This window comes from Pantherophis guttatus, chromosome 5, assembly GCF_059756535.1.
Source record: "Pantherophis guttatus breed Tessera chromosome 5, ASM5975653v1, whole genome shotgun sequence".
NCBI lineage: Eukaryota > Metazoa > Chordata > Lepidosauria > Squamata > Colubridae > Pantherophis > Pantherophis guttatus.
The window spans coordinates 98760511-98786680 of record NC_142067.1 but is presented as its reverse complement, the minus strand read 5'-3'; the positions used below and the strand labels follow the sequence as shown (position 1 = coordinate 98786680).

The following is a 26170-nucleotide window of genomic DNA, read 5'->3' as shown; positions in this document are numbered from 1 at the left end:
TTTTTGCTGTAATTTTTTTTTTTACTGCTGAGAGGAGAATATTACACATTAAAATATTTAATTAACTTTTGATGGAGTATCTAATGTATAATTCACAGTTCAATAAAAATTATATTCTGACCAAAACTAATTTTTTACCACAAATCAAAGAATTGTTACCACACTGGTAGCGATCTATAAGAGAGGCAAAAATAATGCAGAGAGAATGATTTGAGACATCCAGTGAATGGAAAGAAGTCACTAGTTGTGGGAAAGCAGCAGAGGGAATAAATATAATCAGCCAATGAAGAAAATCTTTGGGGTGCACTGGATCTCAGTATTGTGACAGCATTTCTCTGTTTCCCTCTCCTCTTGAGAAGAAAGGAAATGTTATTCAGGAAAATATTCCCTAATGTCTGAGCACATGTGTAGCATGTAGCTTTATGGATGAGAGTTTAGTGTGGAACACAATTTAAAAGTAACAATTCATTCTTTTTTCTATTGTTTCTGAGATAAAAAACAAACAGTGTCAGCAACCATGCAGGTTTTTATTTTTAATTTTTTTTGCACTGATTGGTCATTCTAGATCAGAGGTGTGGAACTATGGCCCTTTTATAGGGCCATAGTCATAAAAGGGCCATAGTTTCCCATCCCTGTTCTAGATACTGATGGAAAGAGGATGTAATCTTGCTTCCCAAAAGGCTAATTGTTCCATCATATATTTAAGGGAATGCATCAAATGTTGAAACACATTTTCCTGCTATTTTCCTGTAATAAATTTCAAAAGGGAGCATAAATCCTCTTGCATACATACAAAAGCCTTGCTCAGAGGACCATATATCACATTTATCCAAATTAAAACTGCTCTGGAGAAACATGGATATAATGAGGTGAATGCACGCATGATAGCAATTTACCAAGGCTTATATTGACACTGACTACAAAAGGTGATATGAGAAGCACACATATACATACACTGAATCCACACTGTTAGATGTTATACAAAGCTATGATTTGAATGCAAGGTCAACGTAGTCTAATCAAGCAGTTAGCTATCTAGCAATGTTCCACAAAGAAAAAAAAGAAGCAGAAAATCCAGATAATTAAACTGCCTGCCAAGGAATATCATTTCAGATGACAAAAGGGATATCAACAGTTGGAATAGTATTATACATAAAATAAACTCTGCACATTTAAAGCTACCATGCTTGGAAGGCATTAACCAGCTAGCTGCTTTTTTTTAATGACTGTTTTAAAGATAGAAAATGCTGAAGAAAGAGAGATGCTAAAACTTTTATTCTCTTCCCAGATCATTTTGAGCACCGTTTAGGAATTCTGAATATTTAAAAAACCCTCAAGGGCGCTCTAGATATAACTACTTGAAAACCAGGGTGGCTACATCATGGTTGTTATTTTTTACAAGCTTTATAAAAGAGTAACTGCTGAGAGAAAAACCTTAATTTTCATGAAAGAAAAGAATATTATTAGTAGTATATTTCAATTTACTAATTGTAAGGGGCTGAATCTATAGTTTAAGAGATATAAAATATACATGGTTATTAAATCTATTAATTTTAGGAGCACGATTTATTGCTGGAGATCATAGAATCTGTTAAGTTCCTCTTCTTTACTGAATACCTTGCTACCATACAGGACACGCTAGCTGATATTGAATATTTGTTTTCCCTTCTACTTCTGAAGGCAAGGGAGCAATCCCTGTTTTTTCCAATCTTGACAAATTTTTTATGTTGATAAAAAAAAAATCAACATAATGTTTCCTATTAAACTTGTGACACAAATTAATTATATATTTCAAGAGTTTCTCTATTTGAGAAAATTCCATCCTAACTATAAACTTGGACAGCAGCTGATGGTCTCATTTTTTCCAATGACATCACTAAAATAGCAGTGCTATATATTGCCCTTTGTGTAATTACATTTTATTTAAAGTGTTAGGATCTTAACACAACATTTGGTTTCTTATTTCTAAAAAAATTCAAGAAAAATTCACTACTAAATGTTTACACTTGAAGTTAATGTTCAGTGGTGCAGTTTTGGGAATGCTGCTGACATTGAGCTGATTGAGCAGCTCAATCTTGCTCCAAGATGTGCAAAATAAAAGCTGTCAAGTTAGCAGATGGGGGAGAACTGGGAAAATGGGGATTCTGAATTTGCAAATTATTTCTACCTGTGCAAATTAGTGATATAAATTTTAAAGAAACCAATGTTTTTTTTCTCTGGATGTTGAATTTTCTCTCTTATTGACATTCAAATACTGTAGTGGAATGAGATATACTATAATTCTACCCAACATGTTTTTGATAATACTGTGTAAGAGTTTAATCCAAATTGTTCCTCTTTCAAGACACAAACTAAAAGAGTAGGTAGTGGGTTTTTTTTTTTTTGTCTCCATCCATTTCTTCCCAAGCTACTTTTAATTTCCCATGGCAGCATATCCTGTTGCACTATGGGTGAGGCAAAAGCAGTATTTCTCTTCATCTGGGCTGTTGTCATTTCTCCTCTGCAGTGGATACCTCTGGACTTGAATCCATATCGCTGAAGGCCTCTTTATTTGTAAAAGTAGAGCTCAGATTCAAACTGTGTCGAGGGTTCACTGGTGCCAGTTCATTTAAAACAATATTGTCACTTTTCACAAGAGTAGCCTTGTCCATGTTCTCTTTACTGTACTTTGCAACAACAGCATCAAGGAAGTCTAGTTTGGGTGGTAAAGTGCCACTTTCAAATAAGTATTTTGCTAGATAGGATACTGCAATATTTGTAAAGAAAGAAGTAAGCATAGCTAATGTCTTAAAAGGAAATCTCTGAATGTATATGCCATCATCATCAAGATACCAACCAGGATACAAAATCAAAGGCGGTAAGGATAGATAAGCTTCTCCTCCAGTAATTCGAAGTAGGAGCCCAAATAAGTATCCTACAATGGCACCGTAAGTATTTGTTCCTTTGATAAAAAGAACACATAAAAGTTGGGGGAAGATGATGATGTAAACCAGATCAGAGCTGAGGTACCAGAGACCATATATGGATTGAGCTAGCAGAGCCATCGCTGTTGCTGCAGCTCCAAACATAAAAATGGTAATTCGCATGACCCAAACTATTTCGTTGTCTGAAGCCTGTAAAATATAGGAACAGTTTGATTTTGCTTTCTACTACAAGTTTTTATATACTACATAGGTATCAACAGAATTATATGAATTCAAAATGATAAAAAATGCTGTTAATTAGAATACTTATGGCTCATAAACTATTTGACATCTATAACATGACCAGCAATTAAAGAATCTTAGGCATATAAGATATATCTAACATGAACAAGGATTTAATATACTGGATCATGATAATATCCTTCCCTTCACAATTCTGTTCTGTTCTGGCAACCAATTCTGGTATAAAAGGAATTTTTCCTGAAAGATAGGAAAATATCATTACAGTATTATGGTTGGTTACAAAGTCATCTGGACTGTGATTAGAATGGATTTGACATTTTTTATCTGTCTAGAAAGTCCTTCCCAAGGACCTAGGATAGGTAGATATTGTGTGAATTATTATTAGTAGTAGTAAGTAGTAACAGTAATATATCCTGGAATTATATATATATAAAACTCAAGATAGCAAACTATTCTCTGTTTGTACAACCTGGAAGGAGAATATTATATGTAAATTTTTCATCCTGTAAACTGTTGGGAAAATTATCTATGCTATTTCTGATTGTGAATGTGGCCAGCAGAAGAAAATCCAAATTACTGGAAACTCCTTTGAATACATGTAGGAGAATTGTTTTCAGCTGCATTCAGGTCAAAAAGGCACTTTAAAAATTTTGTTTTAAATGCTGTATCTTCATAAATGGTAACGTTGCATTTACTGCAAGTTATCCAGCTGTGGAAAAGTTTTCACTTTGCAATTCTTTCCTTGGTCATAAAGCCAAAATCCTGTAAATTGTAATTCCAATATTATTCCTTCTATTTAAGGAATTATTCACCTGGCTTGTTTCACTTTATTCATAGTTGTCTCCGCATTTACTCAAAATTAAATAAAGTAGGTTTCTAGGCAAAGGCCGCTTATTTGGAGCATATATTACCTATCTCACAATTTTCAATGTGAAATGTACAATGAGAGTTCATTGAAAAGATTTGCCTGTATAAATCATTAACTCAATTTTAAGAGATAAGATTGCAGCTCATCTTCAGTATAAGGTATAGGATTGATTTTCCTCTTTTAAACTTTGAAGATTAAAAACTATGGAAGACTTTTGCTTCTAGAACATCCAAAAGTTTGAGAACATCAGAAGCAAGTGAGCATAATTCCTTCACTTCTCAATGATTGTCATAGATTGAACACAAATGGTTCAAGGTACTCTTTCCTTCCTATATACATGAAAGTATCAACTGCCAACTACAGCTCTTATAACATTACAAAATGATACTGTGTTTATAATATAGTCTTACAGTTTGCCGAAATGAAAGCTGGTATATATTCCGTGCAAACATAGAACTTGCTGATAAAATGGAAGAGTCAGCAGAGGACATTACAGCAGCAGACACTGCTCCAAGGCCGAAGAATGAAATGTACACTGGACAAAGATATTGAAGGACAATTGGTAATATCATGTCGCTTTTATCTTCAGATTTAGGGTCCTGACCAGTATATTCAGTCTGATTCCAAGCTGTAACATAAACATATACTAATTACAGTACTAGTGGATAGACCTGTACCTGAAATCAATAATTAGAATATTTATGCTCATAAACAATCTGACATCTATAACATGACCAGCAATTAAAGAACCTTAAACATATAAGGTGTATCTAACAGGAACGTTTATTTAATGTACTGGATCATGATAATGCCCTTCCCTTTACAATTCTGGTATCTGTTCTGGGATCCAATTCTAAAAAAAAGGTTTTTTAAAAAAAGCTGGATTTAATTGCTGGATTCTGTGGTCTATGCCAATATTCACAATCATGTGTTACAAAATATGCCTTTACTAGTTTTAAATTTGTGTTACAAAATATGCCTTCACTAGTTTTAAATTTATGGTTTAGATCAGCGGTCACCAACTGGTGGTCTGTGGACCACTGGTGGCCATGAGAAAATTTTGGTGGTCCCCAGAAAAATTATTTGCATTTTTTATATTGCACTAAATCAGGGGTCCTCAAACTATGGCCCCTAGGCCAGATACGTGCAATGAATGTTTGTGTTGCTGCAGAGAGTTTCCCCCTTCGGAGTCTTTTTGTGTGGGTCAGAGGGGGCAGAAATTCCAACTTGGGGTCTGCTTCAGCCTCCTGGTGCAGGGCTTTGGGTGAAGGCTGGAGGCTGGAGGGAAGCACCACTTCTGGTGAAGAGCCGGAGGACCTTTTTCCAGGGGAACTGCATCATGGCCTGGACCTGGCTGACTATCTCAGCCCTCTGAGCCGCCAAGTGCCAGTACCTGGTCTTGCACTCCCAAAGGTCTTCCCTCTATTTGGAAAACCTATGCTCGTAGTCCTCAGTGAGGTGCTTCTGCTAAGCCTTCTCGGTCAGATCCAATTTGAACTGAGCCAGCTGTTTTGCCAACTCTTTCTCATGGTAGCTGCTTAGTTCCAGCAACTGCTTCCTGTTGGGGCTCTAAAGAGCCTGGGCGGGCAGGCAAGGAGTAGCGAGTAGAGGCTGGCAAGGTGCCCCTCGATGTGAGTGACATTGAGTTGGCCATGCCCACCAAGTCACATGACCACCTTGCCATGCACACCCAGCCAGTCATTAGGCAGATCATATTAGTGGTCCATGGGATTTAAAATTATGAATTTAGTGGTCCCTGAGGTCCGAAAGGTTGGTGACCCCTGGTTTAGATGCCAAATTTGGCTAGTATTATGCCAAATTTGCAGTTGTGAAATCTAGTAGACTTTAAAAGGCTTCAGGCTAAGCATTTAATTCATGGTTCATAAAGATCAACTATACATCATGGGTACAATTAAAATTTAAATAGAACAGTTGCCCAAATGGCCTTTCCAAACTGAATTCTATTCTTCTATGAAATGTTAGGATAGTATATTTGTTTTAATGCTATTGGGAACGACACCATAATTGTAAAAATAGTACTGATATATTACAAACATTGTAAGGTTGCTACAGCTTTGAGATAACACATGTCTACTCTGGATATTCATTTATTGCTAGATATTCACTTTCAAAATGTGTAGAGGCTCATTTCTTGAGTCCTCAGAACCATTAATTTGTTACTAAAATAAATGGTTGATGTACCTGTTGATGCACCAATGGCACCAATAAGCACTGAGGGTATTGCCATTACAAGACATCCAAATGCTGCCAGAAAAGAGAGCATTTGTGCATACGTAGCTGATGAAGAAGAAAGGACTCGCTGGAAATAGGCTTGCCATGGGATTCCTCCTAACATCTACAAATAATCATAAACATCATTGCAGCATTTATTCCTGGCAAATAGACACTCACATGAATCCAAACAACATGCTCCTTTATCAAACCTATTTGCCTAGCAGCCAATCCTACACCTTCAGCAGTAAAATAATGCTTTAAACGTTGCAGAAATTTTCTTCCTAACCAAAGTATGGAAAGACACTTGAGCTGACCCAGAAAGAAGGTTGTCCCTTTAAGCTAGATTTTCCCTCCAAACCTCATTATTTTTTGGGTTACATTTCAAGAAAGCAGCAAGAGAGAAGAATTTTTCATGATTCCTTCATTCTTGGCTTGTCTCTAATTCAGTGCTTCTAAACTTCAGCAACTTTAAGATGTGTGGACTTCTAGTCCCAGAATTCTGGGAATTGAAGTTGAGACATCTTAAAGTTGTCAAGGTTGAAAACACTCTCTAGTTCCTTTTCTTCTGGACAGAAAATAGTTCCAGAAAGAGATCTCCAGTGACAGGACTGGCAAATCTCAAAAAATAACTGTGTAGAAGCTGTTGTGTTAAGCTGTTTATCCACATAGAAGCTGGTTTGGCTTTAGATATTTACTGGTTTAAAAACCAATTGCTGATGCATCATTTTTCTGTTAATTTTGCACAAGGCATTCAGACATGTTACAGAATTTGTATTGGGAATTTTATATATTAAACCAATTTCATACGGTTCCCTCACACATTTCTATTCTGCTCTGTAACCCAGAAATATAACTTCCTACTTCAAGATTTTAAGTGTTTTTTTCTAAATAAATTTATCCAATCTTTCAAATATGTATCTATCTAACCACTCTTCTGTTGCAGATCTACTGAATCCCATCATATTCACTATTAGAAGAGTATTAGAACCTCACTATTAGAGAGAGGTCTTCTGCTTTTTCACAATGTCATATAACTATAATTACATATCTTCAGCATACAGTTAAATTTAAAAGGTTATTTGTGCAGTTGTTCAAAGTTATTTTGCTAGGGCACATAATAGTATAATTCAATCATTTTGGATTACAACCAACACAATTCCTTGTTAGTTAGAGCTGATAGGAACAGATCTCCAAAACATCTGGAGGGATCTAGGTTGCCTCTCCCAGCATTAGACAATTTGTAGTTTAAGAGTTTGGAAAATAAACCTTAAGTGGTTTGTGGTCTTTCACAAAAATCTCACCAGTAAGAAGAAATCGTCAATCCATTTGTATATGTCAGGGGATTTAATGGTTCCAAGCCAAGGTTTTTGATATACTTCATGCACAGCTGTGTACCCAATGCTTGTCACTGCAGGATGGGAAATGGCAAATGGGATGCTGATCCACTGTGAAAAAAATTGAAGCAGACAGTAAAAGAATGGCATAAACATTTCTGCTTTTATCTTCTTCATTCGTCATTTTTTAGTTGCAAAACATTTTTGCAGGCAAGGAAATATTGAAATGGTTTTATTTACATTTCTTCTTATCTTTTTACCAAACTTAACAGAGAAGACTGTTATATGATCATTCAAAGATTAATATATGCCAATTAAAAATGCATGGAAAGAAACATATCTAGCGAAAATAAACACTTTGTACCCACTGGCTGTAACTTTCTTCTTCACACAAATGAGATCATATCTTATCCTTTTTTTTTTTTTTAAAGGTCTTTGAGATTGAAAGACAACAAGCATGGAACTAAAGTGATCTTCTTTGGCAGGAAGTTTCAAAATTGGTAGCAGAAGGTCCTCTCTCTGATTCTACTATGTGTGTCTTTGACAGTGAGAGAACAGAACCTAAAACCAAAACAATCCTTTTCTGTTTAACTGGCTTTCCTTTAATTACTTGAGAGAAATTGTAGGCATCTGAAATTATTTTCCTGAAAACATATTGCTCATATTATTTTCTTGTGAAAGAAAGGATAATTTCCTCCTGATTGAGAAAGGACGTATCAGGTAAGACCAACGTCCATTCTATTTCCTATTTTGAATTCACATTCTACTTCTAGAATGAATTGGATCAGAGAATGAAAATGTTCTAGGATGTTCTTTTGTTTTAGGAACAAAAGATATGAAACTTTAGCCTCTTACTTAACAAGGGAACACACAATACTAGGAATACAGAACAAAGTCAATGGCCCCATCTTGGTTCTTGGGACTGGGAATTCCTGGCTGTGTTTATTTGGTAATAAGCATCAGTGAACACAGCTCAACCTACTTAAGCAGAGGACTGAGCTCCAGTTTTATAACAGTATTCAATTCTGTATGTGTGTGTGTGTATGTAGGTATGTTGGAACTGTAGAATGAAAAGGAAGCAGTATGTGAGGAGAACAGAGGCATCTGTACACATTTGCTCTCTTGCACATACTCCTGATACAAAGTCTCCATTGCATTGCACTTATTGATGTGACTGGGCAAGTCTTTTTAAGAATACAATAAGTAAATGTTTGCAACTATACATCTTTGTCAAGTCTTTGGTGCTCTCTGAGCTTGGTTGTTTGCTTGAAGGTGGTTTATCACCCAACTAGATAACATCATCAGTGCTAGTGGGGTTTGTTCCCTATTTATATACAGCTTGCACTACCATTGTTGGTGGGGTGTGGTTTTTTCCTTGGCAGTTTCTTGATTAGAGTTGTTTGGGGTTTTTTCTTGATTGTTTGCCTGGTGTTAATCCCTGCTTATTGGGTACAGACTGCTATAGAGGATCCTTCTTTTTTTAATTGTCTTTTTTAATAGAGTGTAAATGTGATTTATCTTTGTGTGTGTACTGATTTATCTCTGTGTGTCTCTTGATGACTGATTTGTCTGAATGACAAACTCCCACAAATTCCCTAGTGTTTTTGAATTTAGATTGGTTTAGGATGCTCATAGTTTCCCAGTTGAAACTATGCTTGAAACTATGGTTGAGCCTATCCATGTATTGTGAAATTAATGAATTTTCATTGTGTCTTCTGCTTGCTATTTGGTGTTCATGGATGTGCTCTGCCAGTCTTCTGTCTGTCTGTCCTACATAATGGCTGTTACAGTCCTTACACTTTATGTTGTAGATGAATCCTGTTTCTTTTGTTCTTGGACTACTGGACCTTTGGTTTACTTAAGATGTTTTGGGGTTTTTTAGTTAGTTTGTGTACTACCATAATGCCACCTGGTTGGAATAGTTTGTTGTTTCTGAGATGTTTTTTGAAGTACGGTTTTTAAAGTATCCTTTTCATAGCTTGTGTTGTGTGCTATAGTGTAGGAGTGTTCAGGCACTTTTTAATAAAGTTGTTGCATAGGTATCTATTTTGTTGGAACATATTTTATAGTAATGAAACAACTGAAAGCAAGCAACGAAGCTCAGAGAACATCAAGTTCTCCACAGTTCATTCCTGAACTAAATATATTCTTTTCTACTGGATCCAAGAATCCTTGTCAGTATATAATGGCAACATGCAACATTAGTGCTGTTGCACATAGATGCTAACTGGATGTTGACTATCTGATTTTATTATTGAAAGGCTTTCTTAAACATGTGATCAGTCACGCTTAAATCTGATCCATAAGGCAACAGATAACCATAAAGTTAAGATCAGATACTGTATTTAAAGTCAAAGGCAAGTCTTTTCTAGCATAGGGAAGAGAAATTGAGAGAGGAAAGGGATAAACAAAAGAAAATGGAAGATATAAAGAAATAGAATGTGTCAATTCCCCCAACATTGGGAAAATGATTGTTGCTGCCTGGGGTGGGGTGGGGGGTTTATTGGGGTTTATATTTGGGGTTTTGCTTCTGTAAGTCACCTGGAGTCATTGCGACTGAGTTGGGTGGCCATACAAAACTTCTTAATAAATAAATAATAAATAAAACCCATACTCTATAAAAGTTTATTTTCTGGGAGAGGTTTATTCTCTGATAGGGATCTCTGCCTTTTTTGTGCAAAAGTAGGTAGAGAACAATATTTCTTTGCATATATTTTCTATAAACAAAGGCAAACAAAGATTTCCTCCATCACAGTGCTGTCTTGTGTGGAAAGAAGATACCATCTGTTGCCTCTGTGTGCACAAAGAGAGGCAGTACTGAGGGTATGTTTTACTGGAGTAAGCAGAGTTTAACTGGGGGCTAGGATTTTGCTTTCAGTTTTTCCTACTGACATAATCTGGATACAATGGAGTGGAAGGGAGATAATTCTGCTCTTGAGCTAAATGAAAGCATTCTCTTCCTATATCAGATGTGTGCACAATGGAGGTAAGAACAGAGGGAAAAGCAATAGCAAGGTTTGGAAAGCAGAACTGTAGATATCACATGCCTGTTATGCACCCTCTAAGTAAAGATGGTGCCCTCAGAAAAGATTATGTGGCCAGAAGTGAAGGATTTAACTCAACTGATAGCCCAATCAGATTCTGTTCTTGTATCCTGGATAAATATTCAGAGGCACTGGCAAATCAAGAACCATTCTTATATCATCATCTTTCCTGGCCATTTATCACATCTTATTCTCTTGGGTACAAATCAACTTCTCTCATTATCTACAATCTTGCAATTCATCAGCAACTTTTAAATTGATTTCAATCTATGTTCATATTTGATTCTTATTTAATATAAATCACAGTTATGGTTGGTGCTGATTTATTCTAAAACAATAGTTAAGACAAGAGTAATATAGACTCTTAATATTCCATTTCTTCCACACATTAATCAGCATGATCTTGTAATCTATACTGACATGAAGCATCTACTTCCTGTGCTTGATGTAAAATACAATCACCTTGGTGTTACATATGGAAAAGTAAATACAAAACTCACAAGTCCTAAGAAAATGCAGAACAGCTGGACCACATCAGTGTAAGCTACTGAATAAAGTCCTCCCACTAAGGTATACAGGGTTGCAATGGAGGCAGAAATAATAACTGAAATGGTGTTGTTGATGTCAATTATCACACTTATGGTGGCACCTGTAACAAGGCAGAGAAATAGATTAAATGTCTGCTAACAATTTGTGTACTTTTCAAAGCATTTCAATGTGACTGAGAAAGTCATTTTTGTACCTTTTTGTCTCTGCTTCTAAAACAAGATTTTAGTTTCATGAGGAAAAAAAAGAAAAGGATTGACAATACTTGCAGAAGACACATGTAGTCTGATGTGTATACTATCTTCTCAAGGATCTAATGAAGCTCATAACTTTCTAAATTAAATGTCAGTGAAAAGATCTCCAAATTGGGGGGGAGGGAGAGAGAGAGAGAGAAGTGCTCAGCATAGTAAGATATGTGAAGAGATACCAGCATAAGAAAGAAAACATGCAGTGACTCTAAAAAAAGAAATAGGAAAAAAAAATAGGAAGTGTTGAATGAAATTCTGTAGCAACAAACTGGAAGAATATAATTGTTATGCTGGTAGATTCTGTTTACACTGAAATATATTACTCTAGCCATTGTTTCTAAACCAAAAGTTACATATGAGAATTGTAGGGTTTGCTCAGCACATTGGAAGTGAACATGTGGTATCCAGGATACACTCCTGATAATGTTACTTAACCATTCAAATGATCCTGTTAATATTCAAAGTTTCATGGACAAAAAGCATAGTGCTTATGCTTGAATGTGTTGCTGTCCTTGGTCCTGACTCAATGTGTTTATAAGTGGCAACCATTCCTCAGCATTTAAAGCAGTAAAATCCTAGTTCTTAATTATAAGTTTGTTTTTTTTTGTGAGTATAACAAGCTTTTACAATATTTGCTTCCACAATGTGAAATACAACAGAAAGCTTTCATGCACAGTAACTTGTATTAAAAGAGAACTTGCATATTAAATTCTCTGAAAATTGTTTAAGCCACTCAGTTTCCATCACCTCAGCATGCAGTTTATTCTTGGTTTCTTGAGCACTTGCAACAAAATTATAGTTTAAAACCTTCCTGTTGCTTTCCAGATAATCAAAACACAGCTGGAAGTAAAGCTGATTATTTTATTTATTTTAAAACATGTCACTGGCAACCTACTCTATATACATAGTTATTGGTTGTTAGGTGACAAAAGTTGCAAAGGACAGTTCAGAGATTTATCAGAAGGATTCCCTCCCCACTTACATGATTTATTATATAAATTTTGTATATTGCCCCAATTCAAGCTGTACAACAGGAAAATAAAGACCAATTATTATATTTAATTGAGTTGATAAAGTGAGTTTGCAATGAGGGCACAGGAACCTGTGGTAGTAATCCCAGTAGTGGTGGGAATAGTAGATTGGTATTGGAAATTATTAAGTTATTATTAGGAAAGAGATATTAGAACTTTAAGGGCTATTTTGTCTTCTGATAGCCGTGTCAGCTTTTAGAAAGTTTCCAGCCCTCCAAAGAACCAGATTTTCCTTCTATGAAATACAGTTCAAAATAAAACAAATTATCCATCATGGATGAGGTGGCTTAAGAAGGCAGGTAAGCTGTTAAGGGTTTAGTTTCTTCCTGCAGCATCCCACTAGAGGGGAAGAGGGAAGGGACATGAAGCAATTGTCATCATAAAAACTTACCTTCCTTACCCAGATGTTTCAGAAAGGTGACGAATATTAAGTGTGTGTACCTCAGACTTTTGGCAATCTGGATATCACCTTGCAAACCATTAACCTTGATGATATTTAATAACTTCTCTTGCATTGTTAGAATATATCAGCTTCAGTTTGTGATATTTTGTATTGTCAGTTGTAACCGGAAGGATATTACAGATGCCTTAATTATGATAAATGGCTCCCTGAAGGAGGGAAGTTTGTTTCTGTGTTTAAAGGATGCAATTCTTAATCCTCTTTTGAGAAGCCCATTCCAGATACCCTGGAGATAAGGAATTATAGGCCATATTTAACTCTTCTTATTTAAGATGATTATTTAAGATGATTGAGACAATGGTGGCAGCTTCTTACCTGCAGGCAATACTGGAGGAAAGATTTTCTTGACCCATTTCAGGTTGACCTATGGGGTTGAGATGGGCTTAAGTTGGCTTGAAGAATGATGTTTGTTTGGAGACTGACAGAGGATGCATGATTTTCTCGATACTCCTGGACTTCCTTAGTGGCTTTCAGTACTAATGTACATGGTAACTATGGGACGGATTTCTCATGCTGATCCCAATAAAAAGGAATAATAGCTACTAAAATAAAGAACAGGTACAGATTGCCTCACTTTTTACAGAAAAGGCAAGTCTTATCCCTTTTATAAAAGCTGTATAAAAAATTCTTGAAGAAAAAGGGCAAGAGTTTCACTTCCATAGGCTGTTGATATATATCTGTTTTGTTTGAAAGTCATCACTAGAATTCTTGTGCTATGACCTTAATCTACTGCCTAATAAATATAGTTAATCAGAGTTCTTAGATTCTTGTGCTATGAATTAACTGATTTCAGCCTAGATTATTAGGAGAGGAATTTGAAGGAATTCTTCTAGATCACTAGAGAAATTTGGGGACAGAAGGCATGGTTGTACAGGTTTTCCATTTCTATCTTTCAGTTATATTTCAGATTATATCATTTGTAGATATTTGATCCTTGAAACAAGAACTATTATATAAATTTGCTCAGGACTCCACTGTGTCTTCTGTGTTTTTTCAATGCCTACTTGAAAACGTTGGGGAAGATTATCTGATTTTTTTTGCTGGGTAGCATCAGTATGCTGATGTATTGAAAACCCAAATGAATTTCTCTGTGACATTTTAGAAAATTGTATACTTTCCTTCAATGTCTGCCTGAAGTCAGTAATGAACTGGAAGAGGGATAATACACTGCAATAAAATACAGACAGATTGGAGGTGCTCATTGTGAGTGGCCAGACTTCCAAAGTCATGGTAAATGTGTATATTCAGAATGGGATTATACCAGTGGTGAAATCGAATTTTTTTTACTACTGGTTCTGTGGGCGTGGCTTGGGCATGGTATGGCTTGGTGGGAGTGGCTTGGTGGGTGTGGCAGGGGAACGATACTTCAAAATCTCCATTCCCACCCCACTCCAGGGAAAGGATATTGCAAAATCTCCATTCCCACCCCATTCTGGGGCCAGCCAGAGGTGGTATTTGCCGGTTCTCCGAACTGCTCAAAATTTCCGCTACTGGTTCTCCAGAATCTGTCAGAACCTGCTGGATTTCATCTTTGGATTATACTCTCCTAAAAAGAGCACATCATAGTTTAAAGGCAAGCTTCTGGAGCAAACCTTTCTTGATCTTCACAGATTGAGGAAATAGCCTGGAGTGCCTTTTATCAGCTTTTGTTGATATGCCAGCTGAGTCCATTTCTGAAAGATAATGGCCTTAAAAATGTGGTCTTTTTATTACATGGGGCAGCTTTTCAGAAAGAGGTTTATACAGTTCCTTTAAAAATTCTTTAGGAAGCAACTCGGGATTGAGCCTTTGCATATTTTTGGATTGTATTTCCTGTAGAATGGAGGGGCCTTACATCTTTATTAGCTATTTAAAAATCCTTTAAAGCATTTTTTTCCTTGTAAGCTTTTAATAATATAAATACTCAGTAATATCAGTCATTAATGTCACTTGCTTGCTCAAGTGGCATTTTAAGCACTTTTAGCTTCTCAATTTTACATTTATTTTAAATTGAAAAATTGGCATTGGTAGTCAGCAGTATAACATGTTAAATAAGTAAGTAAATAAATATCAAGCAAAAGAATCTGTCAGCTGGGGATTTCAAATTGCTCACTCTAGGTAGGAAGTGGCTTTCTTTAGACTTAGAGTTTCATATTGGGGCTTGCCTTTAAAGCCATACATAGCCATTTTAGAGACTTCCTGTCTTATGAAGAACTTAATTGATGGGCATTAATATTTTTAGATAGGTCTGGAAGTTGAGTCATGGCTAATGGACTTAAGTCCAGTTGCCATGACTCGACAGACAACTCTACCTGGATAACTGAAAATCTTCATCAACATCTTTAAATAGGTTTTTCTGAAAATGATATTGCAATCAGGAACTTATTTATCTAGCATATGAATAAAGTACTTCTCTATATGACTTTTGGATGGTGGAATGTCTTCCCTTGAAGTTTTGTTCATTCCAGCTCCCTTTGGTTTCAGAAGAACACTTTAAAGACATGACATGCACCTTACCAGGCTGTAGGTCATAAATTAAAATTTATATTGGTTTTAATAAATATTCAAAGGCATATATTATTATTAGTTGCCAACTTGAGTGAAAAAATAAAGTGATATTGTCACTATTATTATATCAGGGTAGTAGATGAACCATTCTGCTATGAAAGAGTTTTGTAATACCCATATTTATCTCTAAATTGATTGTATTTTGTACTGTATTTATTTTTTTGACTTTTATTGTGTTTTATTTTTACTGGTATAATTCACCCAGAGTCATAAATTGTGAGTGGAATGATTTTATACAATTTAAATAGATAAATAAGTAAAATTATTCAATTTTATGTCTTCAGTGGGGCTCAGGCTAGTTATTCACTAGGTACACATTTAAATGGATATACAAGTTTGCAGTAATAAAATTTCAGCATGCACAATCCCGTATGTTGCAACTAAATAGCATATATACTGTGTGTATGATATATGCACAAGTAGAATATATAGACTTCCAGATATTAAGGTATTAGCTACATAGGCCAAATGTTTTAAATGTTTAAAAATACATTTTGAATTGTGCTATCCCCATTCAAAATCTCTCTAAATCCAATTGTACAGCTAAATCCTTATGATTACTCTCCTCAAATATTACTATAAAAAAGAGAACACCTGGCTTTTCTACACAGTATTTTACTATCAGTGTTCTGATTAGTACTCCCAAACTGTAGTTATCTTTTAAATTTGGGAAGGCTTGTTCAATTTTTAAACATTTGTTTAAAAGAACATGTATATCAATTTGCATATTTCATCCTTATTCAGACCTACTGTATTTTATACAATTGATTTGTTTACAGAATTCCTTACCTAGTGCAGAAAAGATGGCTGCTGCCCAGAACATTTCTCCCATCAAGGCAGGTATGAAGATAAGCCCTCCCATCCGTTTTCCATAAATTTGCTGAAATGGATCCAACATTGTTACATACCCTTTGGAACGCATGGGCTTTGCAAAAAACATGCCACCTGAAAGTTTCATTAAAAAAAAATAGGATTCTAATTATTTTTCTGGATCAAGTAGCCAGTCATAAAAATGGAGGATGTTTGGTTTAATATATGTAATATCAATTTACTTATGAGAGACATAACTGATATGTAAATAATTTTCCATAATATAACATAACAATCTAATATAACAATCCAATAAGTCTTCTCAATTATTGTTGAAGTGACTATATAGTAATGGAATTGAGGTTCTTATACTTGTTACTATTACTGATTGATAGTGCAATGACTAGTGGAATATTATAATCAGCATTAGGTCTTTCAGTAAAAGAATAGAAATTATCACTTGGACACAGACTTAATGTGGTCAACTACTTTAGTTAGTTTTATGTAGAGCAGTTATCCCAACTGTAGTGAAAAGTAATTTGTTACAAAACTGGGTTGGGTATATTAAAGCAAAGGTTTTATTCCCATTTGCTTAAATGCTTTAATTTGTACTCCTGCCCTGAACAGGAAGTTGGAGAATGGCCTAAACTATCCCAAGCTTTTGATTCTATGATTCAGAAAAATCAACAGGACTTAATTTCCTTCACTTTTCACTTGTTTAGTTTAATCTAAAACTGACGAATTCTTGATGCCACTCAATATGGAGAGGAAAATAAGGGAAGGATCTTCCTCTAAGTTTCCCATACATTTTTTAAAAACTGGCCACAACAAAACCACTAAACACCAGGCTTTGACAAGAATTTTGTACTTAATACCTTGTTACAAGGTAGGTGAACATAGTTCTGAAGATACCATCTCTATTGCTGGCTCCACCCATCCTCCCGAAATTGATTTACAATGAAAGAGAAACACAGGAACAGATATTCATAGTACATTGACTTCAACTTTATCTTTGTCATTTTAACAAGATATGTTTCTTCTGCTTTGTTTCCATCTTTAGCTTACCTACAATTAGGCTAAGCGAATACCCAATGGGTGCCTGAGCCCAGGCAAGTCCATAGTCTGGAAGATACACTGCTTCAGCTGTTCCATTTATATAACCGCCTCCAACCCAGGTGGCTGTGGAAGAAGTGAACAACATCCATTACACAATGGATGGAGAAAGCAAAACTAAATAATTGACAGCAAAAGTAATATAATGAAGAATATTGCACAAAATCACATCTCATCTAAAGATCTATTTGCATCCACATAATTTGCAAATTTACATTATAGACTAAACATTAGTAGGTTTAGTCTATTTAAATAAGTAATGGGAAAGAGAAAGAAATAAAAGTAAAATTTAACGGGCATATATACAGTACATACCTCTAAATATTAGCCTAAATGTTCTTGTTACTTTGTCTTTGGTTAGACTCTTTTTTAATTTCTTAGGCTCTGTATTTCTACAAAAGTCTCATCTTCATTCATAGAAGAAATGGCAGTGAAGTACTGTTAAGTAGCTCTTTTCTGAGTACCTAGTTAACTGATTCTCAGTAGCATCACTATCATACTGAGCACTTTAGCGCAGCTCACAAAGATATGTATTATTAGTCAGGCTGGGAGAATGTTCAGATATTAAGTGAAATTCTGCTTTATAATGGCAATGATTATGTCTCCTACAGGTTGCTTTTTAAAAATATTTTAAGAATAGAATAGAATTCTTTATTGGCCAAGTGTGATTGGACACACAAGGAATTTGTCTTGGTGCATATGCTCTCAGTGTACATAAAAGAAAAGATACATTCATCAAGAATCATAAGGTACAACACTTAATGATCGTCATAGGGAACAAATAAGCAAAAGAACTAAGAAATACATCATGGATCCACACTAATTCATAAATAATGGCCATCATTGGCCCTGTGATCTTCTGAAGAGCCATTCAAGATTATCAATAGTATAAAGTTGTTGAATAATAGGGTCTCCTATTCTTGGACTGAAATTGTTGGTTGGACACAAGAAGAATGCAGACTGGTATCATCATATAGTAATGAGCCATCTCTGGTTTCCAAAAGGAGTACAGGTAATCCTAAATTTACGACCAAAATTAAGCCCAAACTTTTTGCTGCTAAGTGAAAAATTTGTTAAGTGAGTTTTGCCTCACTTTATGATTTTTCCTGCTATAGTTGTTAAGTGAATCACTACATTGGTTAAGTTAGTAACATGGTTGTTAAGTGAATCTGGCTTCCCCATTGACTTAAAACAGTCATAAGTCACTTTTTTTCAATGCTACTTTAACTTTGAAAGTCACTAAATTAACTGTTGTACTGTAAGTCGAGGACTACTGTATAGATATTCCAGGTGAAACCTCTGTACAGGTAGTCCTCAACTTGCAACAGTTCACTTAGTGACTGTTCAAAGTTACAACGGCACTGAAAAAAGTGACTTATGACCAATTTTCACACGTATGACCGTTGCAGCATCCCCATTATCACATGATTTACATTCGGATGCTTGGCAACTCGTTCATATTTATGATGGTTGCAGTGTCCCAGGGTCATGTGATCCCTTTTTGTGACCTTTTGACAAACAAAGTCAATGGGGAAACCAGATTCACTTAACAATGGTGTTACTAATTTAACAACTGCAATTACTTAACAAATGGGCAAGAAAAGTTGTAAAATGGGACAAACTCACTTAACAAATGTTTCAATTTTGGGCTCAATTGTGGACTACCTTTATTTCTATGGGCAACAGTTTGGCATTCTCTGACTGTCTTCCTTCTTCATTTCTGTCTCTATATATGGTATTCCACTTAATAACTCCCTTCAGTTGGAAGTACGGTTTTGAGCAAACTGACTCAGTGTAATTCATAAGGCTGCATTAGCCTTTTCTTGATGATCCCTGGAAGAGCTGACCTCAAATTGTACCAAAGGTTATTCCACACAGAAACTCAAATTAAAGTCTGATTAAATTCCCTTAATCTGGTCCAGGTCATACTTTCTATGTCCAAATTTGCTAGCTGATACAAGTGACATATTTTTCAGAACAGGCTGCTTTAATGTTTAATAAATATACCCCAATAAGCCAAATAAGAATGGTACTAGATTGGGGGATTTTTAACAGTCTAATATAGGTTTAAAAAGAAGAAAAAACCCTCCCCATTCGGATAGCAAGCAATAAATTTCAATAAAATCTCAATAAAATAAGTGAAAATAGTACAAAATGTACTATTTACTGGAATGGCTTCCTAGGATCATAGTGGAGGTTAATCTATTGTCCAAATATAAAACATTGCCTAATGCCTATGCCTAACGATAATACCCCCCTATACAGATAAAAGGGGATATTATAATGCACTGTAACAGAAGTGAAAAAAAATTATATAGATATTATTCTGATATTACTTCTTACCAAAGGAATAGGATATTGTAAAATCAATGACATATAATCAGTCTGCAAATCATTAATACTTTACTTCTAGTCAAAGATGAGGATATAAATACTAACAATAATAATAATTTATATCCCTCCTTTTTTTCTGGAAGCTTTCCAGCCAGATAGTGGAAGCAAAGCATGTTAGGAAGCTATGACTATTGAATGAGGACAAAGTCCTATTGTTTATTCTGCTTGTGTTGATTCCACATAATATAGTGGAAAGAACATGTAACTGAATGGCTCTGAAAAGCCAATGAAAGCTAACAGAATTTTAACTGCATGATAGCTATGCAGATATTACAATTGGATATGGCTATGCAGACAATTGATATAACAATTGGATATAACCATGGATATAAGGTCTGGCACATTCAGGTAGCATTGCTGGCTTTTGTAGCAAACCTTAACATTATCCATACTGCGGTCCTGCTCTAGCCAAAGTAGCACTTTCAACACACAAACTAAGAATAATATAGGAAACAAAAAACCTATAGAGATTGTCCTCAGATTATGACCATTTATTCAGCGACCATTCAAAGTTATGACAGTGCTGTACAAATGCTATTTACACCCAGTCTCCTAAGTTATGGCCATTGCAGTGCCCATGAAATCTTGTGATCAAAATACAGGTGTTTGGAAGCTTACCCACACTTACAATCAAAGGGTTGCTTCAGCTCTCTCCACCTCTCTATTCCTCCCCAATCTCTGGTCCTTTGCTGCCCGGCACAGTAGCACCCCATCAGCAGTCTTAGCGCCATTACCATAGAATGCTGCTTGAAGTCCTGTGGGGCTGTTAGGGCCAGTAAGCATAGGCCAGCAAGGCCAGCAAAGGTGACAGAATGTGAGGTAACAGAAAGGACAGAGTTATTGGGGAGGGGAAGATAGTTGGATTTTTTAAACTTCCGTGATGAAAGCATCGTTGTTGCCTGGAGGACGCCCAGTTGGGGGCTCCTTTTGTGTCCCAGTGAAGTTGTCCACCGAACTAGTACCCATTAATCTGCTTGTGGTCACTGCTTTAGAATTGCTGGGTCATGTGCTGGAGCATGTGATGGGAGCTCACCCTGCCCTGTGGCAGCAGTGGATCTTGAATGCAAGCTGCTGATCGTCAGCCCGGCACTCTAACCTCAGGAACCACCACACTCCAGATAGGTGGATGAGGACAATTGAAGAAGAGGCAGTCCCTTGTCTTATCAAGGCTCAAGGCTGGGAAGGACCAATCCAGAAGTGTTTTGGATTGGGGAAGGCCCTTGTCTAATGATTGGTCATATTTAGTTAATGATAGCAATGTGCACTGCTGGATTTCCATTGCTAAGGGATATGGTCAAATGTGGGTTTCTGATCACATTGATTACCTGTAGTGCGATTATAATTTAGCACACTCAGTTGGAACTTCATGGGTAGGATAGGAAAATATTATGTAGGAAAATGAAATAGAAAAATCCTGCAAAAGAACATAATTGACATCACTGAAGAAAAAAATTCTATACTCCAACCCGTGTTTAGTTCCTATTGGTATAGATTCCTTTAAAAAAGAACATCAAACAGAGCATTTTCACATCACTGTTCACCTAAACTAATAGAACTACTTCTTTTTCTAAATATTTTTTTAAGTTTTATTTTCTTTTTCTAAATATTATTATTCAAATATTTTTGTGGAATCTATTCTCTTTCAATAAATTGCAGATGACTTATTTATTATGTTTTCAAATTCTCCATTACCAACATTTTCTAGGCAAAGAAGAAATAGTGAAATCCAAGATATCAACACCATAAAAAGAAGACCTCATTTAAAATAAAAATAAATAACAATTAAATAGCACCTCATGTAGCAATAAAAAGTTATTTTATTCATTCATGTCCTTGTTTTACATTTGTCACCCAAATCTTATGCTCCATTCCTTTACAACTCAATACACTACAGGATATTTATATTAGGGAGAGTCTGTTTTCTATTCAGTGCTATTATAATTGTTTCATTCACACATTGTTATATCTCATATAATTATTTCAGTCATACGTACATACATTAACAAACAGTGTATGTCATATTAGCGCCCATCATTTGGACCTTGATGGATGGAATATTTTTCATAAACATATGGTAGAAAAGGTAGCAAAATGTCTTTTTCCACCCTTTTGGAACTAGTTTTAGTTGTGATGAGCAGAGAGTTTTGATTTTAGTTTCAGTAAATTATTACCAGTTCTTTTTTTTATAAAAAAATTGAATGTTGTTTTGAAATAACATGAATAACATATGTAACAGTAGAACTAAAGGGGAAAACAAGGAAAACAAGGAAAAATTAAGGGAAAAATTAAATTTATCAGTTATATTAAGTGTATTGCTTAATATAGATTACAGATTTAATTGTCCTAATTTCAGGACAATTAGAGAACAGCTACTTAAAGCAAAGCTGAAGGCACAGAGTAAAACCAGATGTGTAATTTTTGTATAAATATAATTCCATAATATTAGAATGAAATCAAATATTAACATACATACATTCACACATACACAGCTATAAAATAGGGAAATAGAAATACGGTGTCGCTTATTTTATTTTCATTTTATTGCTCAATGTTTCTAAATTGGTCTCTAATTTCTTGTTAACTGTGTCTTTTGTGAACTAATACATTCATTTAAAAAAATCTTATTTTTACCACTAATTGGTTGAAGAATTTATTTTTCTTTTATAAATATTAATGTAGATAATCTTAGACAGTTGCAGTCTTCTGAGCAAAACAGACTGCAAAGTTCTGATTGTTCTCAGGACTAGTATTCAGTTTATTGAGAAAGTTAAATGCAATGTTATCATTTAAATGGTTATTTTACATATTTTAATATTTGCAAGTCAAGAATCATTGTGGAATTACAGTTGATGGCAATAAATACTTATGGGACTGATAATCTACTAAATAATTTTCCTTAGTCCATATGGCTTCAGAACCCAGCACTGTAAAGTGTTGGCAGTTGTGTCTCTGAACGACTGGAAAATAGCAATCCAGTGGATGAAAGCAACTACCGTACTTATAGTGCATATTTATTTATTTAGCTTAACAGAACTATAGATTCTTGCGACAAAATTTGATGTTGTAAAAAGCACAGGATTTTACTTAATGATTGAATTAAATTAAAATTAAATATTTTCCTTATTATAAATTTGTACTCTTGCCTGTACCAGAATGTCATCAAAATTACGAATACTGATATAATATTGAAATTAATCCTTCAATTAAAAATAAAACCCAAATAATGTGATTTTGAAAACTGAAGGCAAAGCATTAAAAACTCAAAGATGAATAAAAAAGAATATAAAATTGGGGACTGGGATAACTTTTCTTCAGAAAACATTAAGCACATAAAGACAAATCCTTTTGCTTGATTGCAGTCATTTCTTATCTCATTGAATTTTATACAATTCTTACGTGACAGTTTGTAACACTGCCATAGTCTTTTTATATATTTTAGTGTATTTAGTGCACTGTGACTCATCATTTGATGTTATGGAGTCCAAATATTTTGAAAAAAATAGAGACTTCATGATCCATCATTTCTGATATCTGTGAAAATAACATTAAGGGGAACTCTTATGTAGACAATCAGGCCAATTCTACTTATGAAAAATCAATTACATAGAATAATAATTTCTGATGAAACATTTTCAGGATTCTTCTACTTTTGGTGGCTTAACTACAAATATTTAATTTGGGAATCACCCTGTTCAAAATGATCAGGCTAAATCATTACGAAGAAGTTTCAGTACATTTCTCATGTAATTGTGTTGAAATGAATAGAGATGTCTGGCTGGGACTAAAGTGGTATTGATGCATTATATTTTAATTCTTTCTCATTGTGCTCATTATGCAAAAAGCTATGACTTTTTTGTTTACATTACTTTCTTTTGATTTTACCAAAAATGATACAAAAACAGGAAATGTAATTCATTCACTAGATAGCTTTTGTAATAAATAATAAGAGGATGTACAGAAGAAATAGCTCTATGTTTATACGTTCATGTTGCATTATTAAGCAAAACTCAGTGGGTTGTAATTTTCAAAGACAGATATACAAATCACCATTTTTGGTACAAATACTTGGAAGCAACTTGTTGAAGCCTTTCAGAACTATTCAGACCTTCTAGTTTAAATGAAAACTAATAAACATTTTCTCTGATTACAAAGTTTCATATTTGGAAAGGATACATTTCTGTCACCTTATAAATGACACACTTGAATAATAGGTAAAAAGTGTGAAACATACCAGTCATGGTAAATCCACCAACTAGCAAGCCAATATCTCTTCCACCAACTATAATAGCTTCACTACGATCTCCATCACTCCCACTGTTTTTTGTCTTCCAAGCAGCCCATATTCCAACAAACAGGATGACCAAATAGAACAAAATGATAGCTATCAACCCTTCCACGTGAAAAGTCATTTTGAAGTCACAACAGGTTTCTGGATTGCTATTTCATAATATGGGAACTATAAAAAAATAATCACATATTACGTACTTGCCGAACCTTAATTGTACATACATAGTAAATCACACCTTATAATATCTGAATTCAATCGACAATTCTTTATGGTATTATTTTTTATTTTAAACATAATCTTATCAATGTTCCAAACAATCAGTGTCATACTAATATATTATTAACTATTAATATATTATTTCCAAGTTTTAAAGATTAAAATGATGATTTTGTTCTGATTTAAGCAAAAGAAACTGATTAGAAATCTTTAAAAAGTGTGTAAAACCAACTTTAATCTTTTACAATGAGAAACCTTTCTTTACTGTCCTTTTGGTAAAATTATTTTTTTATTAAACACATTATGCCAATTGAAAAACTATAAAAAGTAAAGAACAAAATGTGAAAAGTAATATTTTCTATTTTTAAACCAGTAATCTTTGTTGACAAAAATGATATTTCTATCCCCACACAACTGTTTCAAGTTTGCTATTATCATAATAAAGTCAGCTTCAGCACAAGAACACTTAAAAAATAAATACAATCCAGCGCAATCAAGAACCCCAAAAAATAAACGATAGAAGTGTAGAACTACTGTGAATATATGATGTACTTTTTAATTCATTTTTTGCTATTCATTTAAATTTTCAATTAGTTTAAGCCATACTGTTTTATCAGAGCAGGAAAAATGTATTTTTCAATCAAAACAACAGTGTGTATGAGGCTTCTATGTATCATAAATATTTATATTTCCATAATAATGAAAAGAAACCCCAAACAACTACTACAGGACTGGGATTCAGCTGTAGAACAGGAATTTCTCTTCCCAGTCAATCTTTACTGACAATTCTCTTAGAAATTCAGTTTTTTGAAGTTCAGGCATAAAAGGTGACTGAGAATGCTATTTGAGTTTACACAGTCAATTCTTAACTCCCAGAGTAGCTTCAATAACAAGTTAGATTAATTTTATTATCCCTCATCCTCCATGAAAACATAATTATTCTTCCTATGACTATTAAACAAAAGCTCTCACCTCCCCCCAGGCCCTGTTGCCTTTATTTCACTTATCTTCATTTCTGCCCCAATTCACCTCTTTCCTTTTTCCAGCAGGTTTTCCCTTCTTCTTCCTTCCACTGGATCGTCTTTACTCTCTCTCTCAAGCGGCTCAATCTCAGCACCTTGTGTTCACCCACAGAGGCAGAGTGTGAGAAACAGCGTTCCCTTTCTTTAAAGGGACAGGCGCATTTACAAAGCACTTTTGACTTAAAAGACCCCTGTGCAGGTTAGTTTAGGCTCACATAGGGTCTGGTACAGCAGTGAAAGGAAGCCGGATCGCTGGCTTTTCTCTGGGGTCTTAAGAACTGTTGCCTTCCTTGTCATTTTACCAGATTCTCAGCTGCTCTTTGAGACTTCGACTATCACTATCCAGGGAGGCAGCCAGCCAGCTAACAAGCCATCCATCCAGACATCACCACTGGGAAAGTGATCTTGGGCTCCTTTTTTCAGGAAGAAGAATTGCCTTGGGGAGGTAATCTGTAAATCAGAAGTACTTTGGTTTGAATGCCTTATTTTCCTCTAGTCCACTGTGGAAAAAACTTCCTCCTCCTCTGCCTTCTTCTTCCCTTCTCCTGTCATTGTGCTGATTCTCATATTGGGGCCTTCGGTCATTACTGGTTTCAAACAGGAGATTCCATTATAAAAGTATTGGATGAGATGACTATGCCCGTCAGAAGTGGGAGAAGTACGTCACAGGGGAAAGAAAGGTCTGTGGGGGTAAAGATGACTCAACAGATGGTCATCAATTATGGGGGAAAGATTGGGGGTGGGGGAGAAGCAAAGAAGTGACAGGGAGAATTAAATGTAGAGACAAAACACTGAGCAGCTTCTTGTCAGTTAGTAATGGAGATCAAGATTCTAAGCGAAATGCAGC

The 26170-nt window shown here is 35.0% G+C and overlaps 1 protein-coding gene across 2 annotated transcripts; it reads right to left on the bottom strand.

Annotated features, from left to right (window-relative positions):
* On the bottom strand, positions 1 to 26170 carry SLC5A7 (solute carrier family 5 member 7). 2 transcript variants are annotated; one of them, XM_034419475.3, is made up of 9 exons: positions 25331 to 26170; positions 24029 to 24253; positions 17356 to 17469; positions 16270 to 16425; positions 11149 to 11297; positions 7572 to 7715; positions 6238 to 6391; positions 4446 to 4663; positions 1 to 3113 (listed from the first exon to the last, which is right to left on the bottom strand). In XM_034419475.3, exons 2-9 carry the CDS (start codon positions 24204 to 24206, stop codon positions 2490 to 2492), a joined length of 1737 nt encoding a protein of 578 aa, XP_034275366.1. In that variant the 5' UTR covers positions 24207 to 24253; positions 25331 to 26170; the 3' UTR covers positions 1 to 2489. The 2 variants fall into 2 exon arrangements, with proteins under 2 accessions (XP_034275366.1, XP_034275357.1); XM_034419466.3 differs by having other exon boundaries at positions 25274 to 26155.